Source organism: Salvelinus namaycush, chromosome 12 (genome assembly GCF_016432855.1).
Source record: "Salvelinus namaycush isolate Seneca chromosome 12, SaNama_1.0, whole genome shotgun sequence".
In the NCBI taxonomy this organism is placed as follows: domain Eukaryota; kingdom Metazoa; phylum Chordata; class Actinopteri; order Salmoniformes; family Salmonidae; genus Salvelinus; species Salvelinus namaycush.
The window spans coordinates 27,397,141-27,409,610 of NC_052318.1; the positions used below are offsets into that span (position 1 = coordinate 27,397,141).

The window sequence follows — 12,470 nt, forward strand, 5'->3', positions numbered from 1 at the left end:
TCCATCCGGATCACCCTGCGCCTCGTCCTCCGGGTCGACCTCGAGGCCGGTGTCGGCGCGCTGCGGGAGCCGCGCGTCAGAGGGGGGGTACTGTCACGACTCCGACCGAAGGTGACTCCCCTTCCCGTTCGGGTGGCGCTCGGCGGTCGTCGTCGCCGGCCTACTAGCTGCCACTGACTCTTTTTCCTCCCCATCCTTATGTGTTTATTTGTTACACCTGGGTTGAGGTGATTATAATTAGTTGGGCTTTATTAGTCAATGTATTGTTTATTTCGTTCGTAGAGTGTATTTGGACTGTTTTTTTGTCCCCCGTGTATGGGGCATTTGTTTGTACACCCAGTGTTTTCGTGGGGACATTGTTTACCGTGTGTGCATTAAAAGCACTATATTGAACTCTCTGTTGTTCCTGCGCCTGACTTCACACCCCCGACACCCAGAGCGTTACAAGTTAGTCCTCTCACTCAAACTCATGTCATTGTTTTGTCTTATGTTGCACCAACTACCCCACAGGAATATTGTTATCGTGCTACAGAGTATTTTCAGATTTCGTTATAAACAAATGCAGCAAAAAGTACAGTAAATGTAAAATGCACATACAATAAATCAATAGTGTAATGCTTGGATTCAGTCTTGTGTCAGGTGAACTTTTTCCTGAACTTTGGTCTAATAATTTCCCCATAATCTCCAAAATGTTCCCTGTCAAATCGCTACCATACTTATGCATATGCTTTTCATATGTATTCTGTAAGAAACATTTCAATTTAGTCCTATCCATATAGGCCAATTCCCACAAGTGTAAAGGGTTAGTCATTCCATGAACAGAAATACATTCCCATCCAGCTATTAGCCAAAGCCTCTTATTGCATTCCAGAAACCAGATCATTATTATTCTCTCCAGCAGAACTACTGAGTGTAAAAAGAGATCATATAATACTGGTAGGTGCCAATACCCCACAGCTAGAAGCATTGAGATACAGTTTGTGTATGAAATAAAGTATCAGAAATCAGATAAGCAGTCACAAGTCTCCATCAAGATTGGGACCATGTCCATCTCCCAGTTAAAGGAGATCATAGGTGAAAATACAACAGCCAGTGTACAGTATAGTAGAGCCCATTCAGATGCAGTTTGTGTGCTAGAGGAAGAAACTAATCTACTCTAACGTTCACTAGTCTCTATCAAGATCAGACTATCTGCTGACCAGATATCTCATCTCCTGGTCAGCTGTTTTCATCACAGAGGATTTTCAGTGTGTTAGGAACACAGGCATTGAGTAAGAATGATGAAAAAAAGTACCACTGGAACACTGTGCAACCAGGCCAGGGAGAGGGCATGGAGGTAGCACAGGGTGGAGGGATGACTCAAAGTTCACAATCCAACGTGCCTGAAAACAGGAACAATTGATAAGAAAACTCATTCAATAATTTCTGACCATTTATCAGGGACCATTTATCAGACGTAAGTAAAGCTAGTACATGTTTTGCCGTAAAGTCACCTTTAAACTTGTCTTAACACATTTATTGCCCTAAGGCTCTGTGCTTGGTCGAGCAAGGTACAGTAATCTGTCAATTGACTGAAGTCAAACCCTTGGACTATTCCCTAGGGTGCTATTTCAGTTGCAGACTTGGTGCTACTGTAAGCTAGCTAGCACACCCCATACTGCGACGGAATGTAGCTAAGAGGGAGAACAGAATGGTGCAGAGACCAGGCAGACCCCCAACCTCCTTCCTTAGCTTTTGTTTACCGGCTCAAACCAATATCCCCTCAGAGTGTTAGCTACATTAGCTGGCCTGGCACGGCACACTGGCCCTCACACATGGATCACATCACAGAGACCCAGTACTAATGCCACTGGGCTTAATGGACTCCTTAAACTGGCAATTAGCGGAAGGCTAAGCCAGGTGAATGTGAGTGTAATGGACGTTGGACACAGGGCCTAGAAAGGGAACACACATATTCACGCTCATGCACGCTATCACTTACATGTCTGCTCAGACACACGCGTGCACACACATGCACACAAGCGTGCACACACACACACACTTGCGTTTGCACGGCAGTTCCGTAGACACACATCAGGTGATCATGGAACTTAGGAGCTGATCGTTGACTGGTGGACTACAGAAGACAGAAGAGGGAGCCCGCCCCCATCCTCATCGACGGGGCTACAGTGGAGAGGGTCAAAAGCTTCCAGTTCCTAGGCGAGCACATCACTGAGGACTTGAAATGGTGCCACCACACCGACACCGTGGTGAAGAAGGCACAACAGCGCCTCTTCAACCTCAGGTGGCTGAAGAAATTTGTCATGGCCCCTAAGACTCTCACAAAATTCTACAAATACACCATTGAGCGCATTCTGTCGGCCTGCATCCCCGCCCGGTACTCTGCCTGGCACCTTAGACACTGTCACCAGCCGACTACCATCCGGCACTGCACCTTGAGACTAATGCCCCATGTTTATAGAGTCATTGCACGCTGGTCAACTCATATTTAGTTTATATACTGTTGTTTACTCACTGTGTATGTATATACTGTATTCTCAACATAGCTCATCCTAATATACCTACTATTATCTTTCCAAATTATATACTGTCTATACACACCACATATTTACATTCTGGATTCTCACACATGCTCACTCTACTTGGATTGTTATTTTTTGATTTCTTGTTTAGATCTGCAAATCTGTGTAGGTGACCAATAAACTTTGATTTGATTTGATCAATTCCACTGTATTCTTTGAGCTGAATCACTTTGCTTTGATTTTCTGACATTGATGATATCATCTTATAGGCACACAGTGAGGACAGGTGAGGCGATGGTTTGTCTATAAACAAAGCAAGCTATTATGTCAAAACAGCCTAAAACCTCAAACATAAGTCGTGTGTTACTGGCCAATCTTTAAGAACCCCATTGTTAGTCATAACAGTATTTAATAAAGAGCAAGTTATAAAACAAAGATATTCTTAGTAAGCTGTCTCAATGTGAGACTAATAAGGACATAGTACTGTAAAGGAATTCTCCGGTACTTTTGTATACTTTTTAGCCAGTAGTTCTCAAAGTAGCGCTCACGAGCCAAAAGTGGACGCTGAAAATTGTGTACTACGTCAAATATGTGTAGATATGTGCACGACGTCATTACTCTCTCTCTCTCTCGCTCTGCTGTGGGGGCATCATGTGCATCTTGCTAGCTGTCACTCCCCATATGGCGAGGGCCTGAAGTTTATTGGTTGAACTCAAATTGCTAGGGGGCATGCCAAACAGTTGTTTTCAAACTAGGGATTTTGTGGCTAATTGAGGTAAGACAGTAATTCTGCTCATAGATTATGTATGTACTATATAAACTATACATTGACACATCCAGCCCAATGCAGGAAGTTTAAAAAATACTTAGAAGTCTCCATCTTTAAGATGGCTTCCCTATACTAAAGTGTTACCCACCAAACCTTGGATTGAAGGAACATTCACTGCACAGTATGGCCTCTATAATGTATGCAATTTTTGGGTGCCTGAAATCTAGAGAGAGCGAGATAGGAAAAGAGAGAACGAGTGAGAGAGAAAGGAGAAGGGAGAGCGAGTGAGAGAGAAGGAGATAGAGAGAGAGAGAGAGAGAGAGAGAGAGAGAGAGAGAGAGAGAGAGAGAGAGAGAGAGAAAGAGAGGGAAACAGTGATAGATAAAGAGCATTTGATGGGGTTATGATTTGAGTCTCTGACCCAGGGCCCTTACCGGATAGCCTTCTGTTTTCTTCTGGCACCACTTCAGTAGCGCGTTCCTCTTAGAACCCCCGTACTCCCGCGCCAGTGCAGCCAAGGGGTCCTTTCTTTCCACACTGACACCAGGGACAGACACCACAGCCATGGACGGAGAAGGAAACAACAGTAATGTTATGACATCTGACCTGTGTGTGGGGACGTGTATCCTCATAAAACCAGCAACCTTACATCAACCTCACATACACACACACGTGCATGCAAATACACGCACGCACGCACGCACGCACGCACGCACGCACGCACGCACGCACGCACGCACGCACGCACGCACGCACGCACGCACGCACGCACGCACGCACGCACGCACACACACACACACACACACACACACACACACACACACACACACACACACACACACACACACACACACACACACACACACACACACAAACACACACAAACACACACACACACAAACACACCCCGGAGCTGATTTGATCCCCTGGGCTGTCATAATGAAAGCTAATCAGAGAAGAGTAGTCTCTGTGGCCATGGAAACATCAGGAGACACCCTGGTCATTGCTCTCACTTAGCAACATGAAACACATGCTGTGAGTCACAACATACTGTAGCTTGGGGAGTCGGGAATTGTCTTAACAAATGTTGCTGTCGAAAAGCCTGTGTATGAATTCACTGGAGTGACATACTCTAGAGAAAACAATAACAAGGAGCAACAAACATTTTCACATGCACAATCTAGTGTGTGTGTGATGAGATTTTAATAGTAGAACATTGGGTCACCCTCGATATCACATTAGTTATGCATCTTTGTCATTAGCTCAAGATAAACAATGGCAGTCAGTAAAAACTGGGGCAATCAGGTGATAGATACAGATATGTTCAGTGACCCTACTGTAATCCTCTCCCAGTTCATCACTGATCTAACGGTGAATCGAATTCAGTTGAAACTGTGTCACTGAGTATGACTGTTAAGATCTATCAGTATGAATGTGTATGAAGGTGTGTGGGGGCGTGTAAGTGTGTGTCATCTACTCTATGTGAATAGAACGGTGGTGATGTGTGATGTTACAGGTGATACATGAAATTCTCTGTAGTGAGCTCTCTTTCACTATAATACTTTCTATGTATTTGTACTTTACTTTGTAGTAGCAAGAACAGTACTGTTAGCTAAAGTCTGCACAAGCACAGGTACACTACCGTTCAAAAGTTTCGGGTCACTTAGAAATGTCCTTGTTTTTGAAAAGAAAAGCATCTGGGATGTTGCCTAGAAGGCCAGCATCCCGGAGTCGCCTCTTCACTGTTGACGTTGAGACTGGTGTTTTGTGGGTACTATTTAATGAAGCTGCCAGTTGAGGACTTGTGAGGCGTCTGTTTTTCAAACTAGACACTCTAATGTACTTGTCCGCTTGCTCAGTTGTGCACCGGGCCTCCCACTCCTCTTTCTATTCTGGTTAGAGACAGTTTGCACTGTTCTGTGAAGGGAGTAGTACACAGCGTTGTACGAGATCTTCAATTTCTTGGCAATTGCTCGAATGGAATAGCCTTCATTTCTCAGATCAAGAATAGACTGACGAGTTTCAGAAGGAAGTTCTTTGTTTCTGGCCATTTTGAGCATGTAATCGAACCCACACATGCTGATGCTCCAGATACTCAACTAGTCTAACGAAGGCCAGTTTTATTGCTTCTTTAATTAGAACAACAGTTTTCAGCTGTGCTAACATAATTGCAAAAGGGTTGTCTAATGATCAATTAGCCTTTTAAAATGATAAACTTGGATTAGCTAACACTACGTGCCATTGGAACACAGGAGTGATGGTTGCTGATAATGGGCCTCTGTACCCCTATGTAGATATTCTATTAAAAATCAGCTGTTTCCAGCTACAATAGTCATTTACAACATTAACAATGTCTACATTGTATTTCTGATCAATTTGATGTTATTTTAATGGACAAAAAAATGTTTTTCTTTCAAAAACAAGGACATTTCTAAGTGACCACAAACTTTTGAACGGTAGTGTAGATACGTGTGTATTAGTTTTTGTGCCAGAGTGCCTCTGAGTGTGTCTCCAGGATGGAGGGCCCACCTGAGCTTGCTGTTGTTCCTGTTGTAGCTCATGGAGTGACTGCAGCTGCTGAGGGTTGCTGGGGACTTGATGACTGACTCCAGGGAAGGACTCTTCCTCATAAGGCTGCTGGGCTTCAGCTCATCCCCAGAGCCCCCGTACTTATCTGGGAAACACAACATCAGGAAACAGGGAGGAAGGGAGACGTGGACAGTGAGAGAAAGCGCATATTTCACTGGAAGGCCATGGTCTCTTCCTCCCCCTGAAATCTCTCTGGCCCACAGAATACTACTGATCTGAACATCATAGAACAAGACCAAAGACCAAATTAGGTTATATTATGCAGTGGTATAGTTGGTGATTAAATTGTTTGGGTGTAGTAGAACTACATAATGTGCTGTCCTTTTTGCTGTCATTTGGCAAAATAAACTCTAGCTTCTCAAATTTCTCAAAGTTCAATCCCCAAAAGGGAGATGAAAGAAAATTTTCACATATTCTCCAGTTTCTTTACTCAAGTAACATAATGCAGCTGTGGTTCCAGCTAAACATGCACTGTTTCAAATGAACAAAAAAACTAGGCTAATCAGAGTAGACATTTGAGTTTGAGTCATTGGCCAATCCTTGGTCAGAGCAATGAGTCATTCAAAGCTAATGTTCGGTCACAATGCACTTCATCAAAAAGATGGGACTGCTGTCTGCAGGATTAGTTAGATTTATACTCTGATACTGTTTCTACAGATGTAGGATCTTGATTTGATCACTCTTTTGTTGATGAGAATGCTAACTTGCAGTGTATTCAAGTTTTAAAAAGGCTTATAAACTTTGTAACTTCCACTTTACATTTCAGACTTGATCAGCCCTAACTTAAAACGTATCAACCCTTACAAAATTTCCATTAATTATAATACACATAATAATTCACATTTCCTGTTGCTGCAGGGTTATTTTCCTGCTGTAGCAAACTGGCTCAAACTAAGATCCTACAGTACATCTGTACTTGCTTTCTCTACGGAGTGTGTCACTTACCTGGATGAGAGAAATCTCCATGGTTGATCCTTTTCTCCAGTGTCTTTGAGAGTGGTTTGATAGACGAATGCCTCTATCCAAAACAAAACAGACTTTTAACAGTCCAATTCATGTCCCAGACATACTTTACTTAATGGCTTTATAAAGGTACTTTTATAAAAGTAGCTAGTTTATAAATGATTAATTATTAGTTTATAGATAATTTATAATTCGGTAACAAACTGTTATAACACATTGGTTGATATTGTAGTGCATACTGAAGAGGGCCTGTACTGTACCTGAATGGGGGAGACTGCAGCTGCGGGTGCTGTGCGGACAGGGATCCCACTTAGAAGGCGTCTAGGTGAGGAGTGCATCTGTACCGTGTGTCCAGGCCCAGGTCCATCTGCAATGCTCAACACATGAGTGTACATAAGCCACGGGGTGGACGTTTAAGTGGAAAGTGAATGAGGAAGTGATTAATTGATACCGTATTCCATGATTATGTCCCATGAACTCCTACGACTATCTTTTACACCTTGTTAAGCAAACAGACCTCCAAGGTCAGACTGTTTAAGTATGATGTTATTGGTAAGGGTTCCTTCTCGATCACTGCTGCTAAGCCAGGAATGTTTCCCCTCAACAGCCTGTCGGCCAGTCATCTGTGCTTGATTGAACTTGCCTAGTGCAATGGAACCAAAGGAATAGTCACAAAAGTGCAATCCCCTCACCCAGCACTCCAAGCAGGTGCAATCAAATGCTCAAAGAACTTTGAAGTATTATTTTAACTCAGGTCTGCTGGTCTGTGTGGTGGAGTGAGAAGAAGGGATGCTCTGTGCTCACTCTGTACTGCTGTGTCAAAGGACTTGATGAGGGATTTGACGGTGGCTCCGGGCTCCGAGGGTGAGGAGGCAGCATTGCTGTTGGTGTTGATGGATAAGGAGGTGGTCGGTGTCTGGGTGGTCTGGGTCATAGAGATGCCACGCCAGTGAGGACTGCCGTCTGCGTCCGACAAACTCTCAGAGTCGCCACGCAACAACCTGAGAGAGACAAGGGGAAAGAGATGCTCACAGTACAATATGGCACAACACATACTGTAGCAGGTAGGAGCGCTGTTTTATTTAAGAGAATGGCAGATGTGTGTGTGGCTGTAGTCTATACCTTATCAGGGATTCTTATCATTACATTGGTTTACTAAGTGGTTTGTAAGCAAGCATTTCACTGTAAAGTCTACATCAGTTGTATTGGCCGCATGTGTTAAATAACATGACATTGTATTTTACTTGGGTGTTGTCGGAACAATGGTTTAGAGATTACTCGATGTTCTAAAGCAAGGTAATGATGATGTTCGCCCAGTGCATTGACTGTTCTATGTAATATTTGCTCAATAGATCAGAAGCATATTGTGTATGATTACGTACACGTTATACATGTGAAAGTCAACAACTGGGTCTAATTTTACGCGACAACACCTGAACTGCAATAAAAAGTATGTACAAAGTTTACTCCATCCTTTCCTAATGGACATTAGAACGCAGATTATGAACAGAGAGAGCCTGAGGGAGTATTGTCACTGATGGATGGATATGGAAGGGTTGAGAAGAGAACTGAAATAAGGAAACAGGTGAGGAGAAAGCAGAACTACTGTAATGTCAACCTCCCAAAGACAGTGGCCTCAAACAAATGCATGCAAACAAAGTCAAGACTAGAGTCATTTCATTTATTGACTTTCCAATGAACAAATACAAAATACTTTTAAACAGACAGACAAACACCTTATATTGACTATTTCTCTAGATAAACAGTACTGTATATTTTATATGTCACAGGTATTAAAACCAGAGTCCAAGTCTCAATAAGATTTCACATAAAATAACACATCAAACTGTTGCACATTCACTTGTTGAACTGTTGAGCATGGCTTTAAATCAAAGGCAGAGAAAAGGTAATCAACACAGTTACCACAATATGTCTTACATTGAGGTGGCCTTTTTTGGCAATATCGATAGTACTCAAAGTTAAACTTAACCAGCACATCTATCTGTCTCTGGTCGAATACAATGGCTTGTGTATGACTGCATCTACTGAATAGTCCTGTTACTAGGTAATAATAATCACTATAACCTGAGGTTTACAGGATGGCAGTTGGTCATTATACACTTCTAATGGTTGTCACGATGCCAGCATCACTTCAACGATCTGACGTCTACCCTGAAGCAGTCATCAGAAATGAGAGGCTTTTTATTTGACCTGGTGGGGTTGCATTAGAAATACTTCTGAATGAATGATAAAACCTTCACAATGCTTTTAGCTCCCTGAAGTTCAGAGTGGAATATTATGGCCTACAGAACTACAGGACACTTTGACATCGATTTGGACATTTTGATGAGTTAGGCCAGTTCATAATGAGTTTTAGGCACGGCTGTAAATCTGAGGCAGAGAGGACTATTTGAATTGGTCAGTGATCAGCAGTTGATTACCCTTATGGCTTAAATTTAGTGTCCTTCCTGTGAGGACATTATTAGTGATAACGTGATATTGACCAGTGATAATGTAATAATATACTGTCTGTGGTTCAGTGTTGTTGTCTGTAGGCAGAACTCAAACTGGTGAGCTGGACTTCAACTGTAGCTCAGTGATTACACACACAACGTAGGACTACTGACCAGCGCAGGTTATTGATGTTTTGCCATTCTTGATATTCTGGTAAATACCGCCATCTAGAGGTACATTATCACACCACATTATCTGATCCAGATTTTTAACACAAGGTGCAAATGAAATACCCAATGAAAATGTATGCTAAAACATTGTTTTCCCCTTTCAACTACAGTACATGACTGCATCTAAGTAGCCGTGAATACTCTCAAAGAATTGAAACTTAAAGTGAACTGATTGTTGATTATTACCATAAAAAACGTCAATATCATCCAAGCACTTTTTGAAGTAACAGATATTCCAAACGGTCAGTTATAAGAAACGGATCGTATTCATAACCACAAATGCACAACTTACTAGAACAATTATAAACCAAAAGACCAATAAAACCAGCTGCGATCAACAAAAATAACTTGACATCTTTTTCTGTTTAGCTTTTTTAAGTTGCACTTGGCCTGAAACATAGTAATGAAGCCTAACAGAAAAAAATAATCTGACTCATAATGATAACTGGCAGCGTACAGGTGATAAACTGACTGTTTTGGCTTCAGTTTTTTTCTGAGAACTGAACAAAAATATGTTTAATTCTCATCATTTGTTTTCTTAACAAATCAATTACTCTTCTTTAGCAACACATTGAGTAAGTGAAAATTCACCACTGAGGCAATTTAAGTGTCTAAAAGGCACAAAAGCAAATAGGAATCAGTAACATAAACCCCTCCTATCTTATCATCAGTCCCCTCTCTTGACCGACAGAGAGGAGAGATTCATCAACACAAATACATCTGAAAGCACTGCAAACAATACAGATAAAAAGTGTACAGCATTTTAGAAAGATTTCACAAACAAATATGTGTTAATTTGGCAGCCAAGTGCTGTTTCACAATAGATTGGATTAACAGTAAACCACAGTCTGACTGTGTCTGTGTGGTAAACCAACCTTGCTAATAAACCCATCAGAATTACATACCACATAACCGTTTTTATGGTAATACTGATCAAAGCAACTCTGTACAATAATACTGTCAGTCTGTCTTCAGAGGGTCCAAATGTGTTGTGGTTGGACTTTTCTACCGCCCCTCTACTGCAGTCTTGGTATCAAAACTGGCTCCAGCCCCAAGTCTGAAAAACAAGACCGAAACCAGAGACAACATGAGTTGAAATAAATAGAGAATATACCCTCTTAAAAAGCCATGTACTTGTCTACCTGTAATTTGTTTAAGACCCCAACTCGATGTAGCACAGCCAGAGTGGTTTATTTCTCTAAAGTCACTATAGCAATAAAGGCTATTTCCTCTGTCTGTCCCTCTCTCCATGTCTCTCTTAGCTGGCTAATCAAATCAAATCTACATGTCTCTGCGATCAGTATACAATGCTATACAGTGGGGCAAAAAAGTATTTAGTCAGCCACCAATTGTGCAAGTTCTCCCACTTAAAAAGATGAAAGAGGCCTGTAATTTTCATCATAGGTACACTTCAACTATGACAGGCAAAATGAGAAAAAAAAATCCAGAAAATCACATTGTAGGATTTTTAATGAATTTATTTGCAAATTATGGTGGAAAATAAGTATTTGGTCACCTACAAACAAGCAAGATTTCTGGCTCTCACAGACCTGTAACTTCTTCTTTAACCTCTTTGGGCTGCAGGGGCAGTATTGAGTAGCCTGGATAAAAGGTGCCCATTTCAAACGGCCTCGTACTCAATTCTTGCTCGTACAATATGCATATTATTATTACTATTGGATAGAAAACTCTCTAGTTTCTAAAACCGTTTGAATTATATCTGTGAGTAAAACAGAACTAATTTTGCAGCAAACTTCCTGACAGGAAGTGGAAAATCTGAAATCGATGCTCTGTTCTAGGGCCTGCCTATAAATGTGCTTGATATTTATTAGTATACATGCACTTCATACGCCTTCCACTAGATGTCAACAGGCAGTGAGAGAAGAAATGGAGTGTATAACATGATCTGAGGTCGAATAAAAGCTCTTAGCATGACGTGACCCCTATTTCCTGTTTTCTGGAACGCGCGAGAAGTGACCTGGTATTGCCTTCTGTAAAGCTGTCGTTATAGACGACTAATATCTCCGGCTTTGATTTTATTTGATACATGTGACAATATCATCGTAAAGTATGTTTTTTCAATATAGTTTTATTAGATTATTGAAATTTTTTCGGGACGTTAGGCGTGTTGCTTTGTCTGCGTATGTTCAGGAAGGAGAGCTTCGCGCCACTTTGCTAGCTTTCCGTGCTAATTGACTGGAGAAGAGGACATTCTAAATCCAAACAACGATTGTTCTGGACAAAGGACCCCTTGTACAACATTCTGATGGAAGATCATCAAAAGTAGGACCCATTTTATGATGCTATTTCATATATCTGTCGAACATGTGAACTAGTAGTTTGCGCCCAGATTTTGGGCACGCTTTTGGGCACGCAGATTTTGGGCACGCATGTCGTAATGAAGTTATTTTTAGAATTCTAACACGGCAATTGCATTAAGAACTAGTGTATCTATCATTTCCTATACAACATGTATTTTTTAGTAATGTTTATGAATAGTTATTTGGTCAGAATATGTGAGTGTCAGAAAAATATCCGGACGTTGTGGGAAAAAGATGCTACGTTAGCACAATGTATAACCACTGATTTCAGCTCTAAATATGCACATTTTCGAACAAAACATAAGTGTATGTATAACCTGATGTTATAGGACTGTCATCTGATGAAGCTTATCAAGGTTAGTCAAAAATTATATATCTTTTGCTGGTTTGTTACGATCGCTAACTTTTGCTGCTGGTAAATGGCTTGTGTTTCTGGCTATTGTGGTAAGCTAATATAATGCTATATTGTGTTTTCGCTGTAAAACACTTAAGAAATCGGAAATATTGGCTGGAATCACAAGATGCCTGTCTTTCATTTGCTGTACACCATGTATTTTTCAGAAATGTTTTATGATGAGTATTTAGGTATTTGACATTGGTGTCTGTAATTACTCTGGCTGCT

At 41.3% G+C, this 12,470-nt stretch overlaps 1 protein-coding gene across 1 annotated transcript in view; it reads right to left on the bottom strand.

The window, feature by feature from the left end:
* The window catches only part of LOC120057058 (cytospin-B-like), a 103,322-nt gene that overhangs the window by 54,535 nt on the left and 36,317 nt on the right, over positions 1-12,470 (bottom strand). Inside the window, exons 6-10 of the mRNA XM_039005440.1 lie at positions 7,648-7,844; positions 7,104-7,210; positions 6,826-6,898; positions 5,821-5,965; positions 3,726-3,828 (exon numbers count right to left, since the gene is read on the bottom strand). Coding sequence (XP_038861368.1) covers positions 3,726-3,828; positions 5,821-5,965; positions 6,826-6,898; positions 7,104-7,210; positions 7,648-7,844 — 625 coding nt within the window. The remainder of the gene's footprint in view (positions 1-3,725; positions 3,829-5,820; positions 5,966-6,825; positions 6,899-7,103; positions 7,211-7,647; positions 7,845-12,470) is intronic.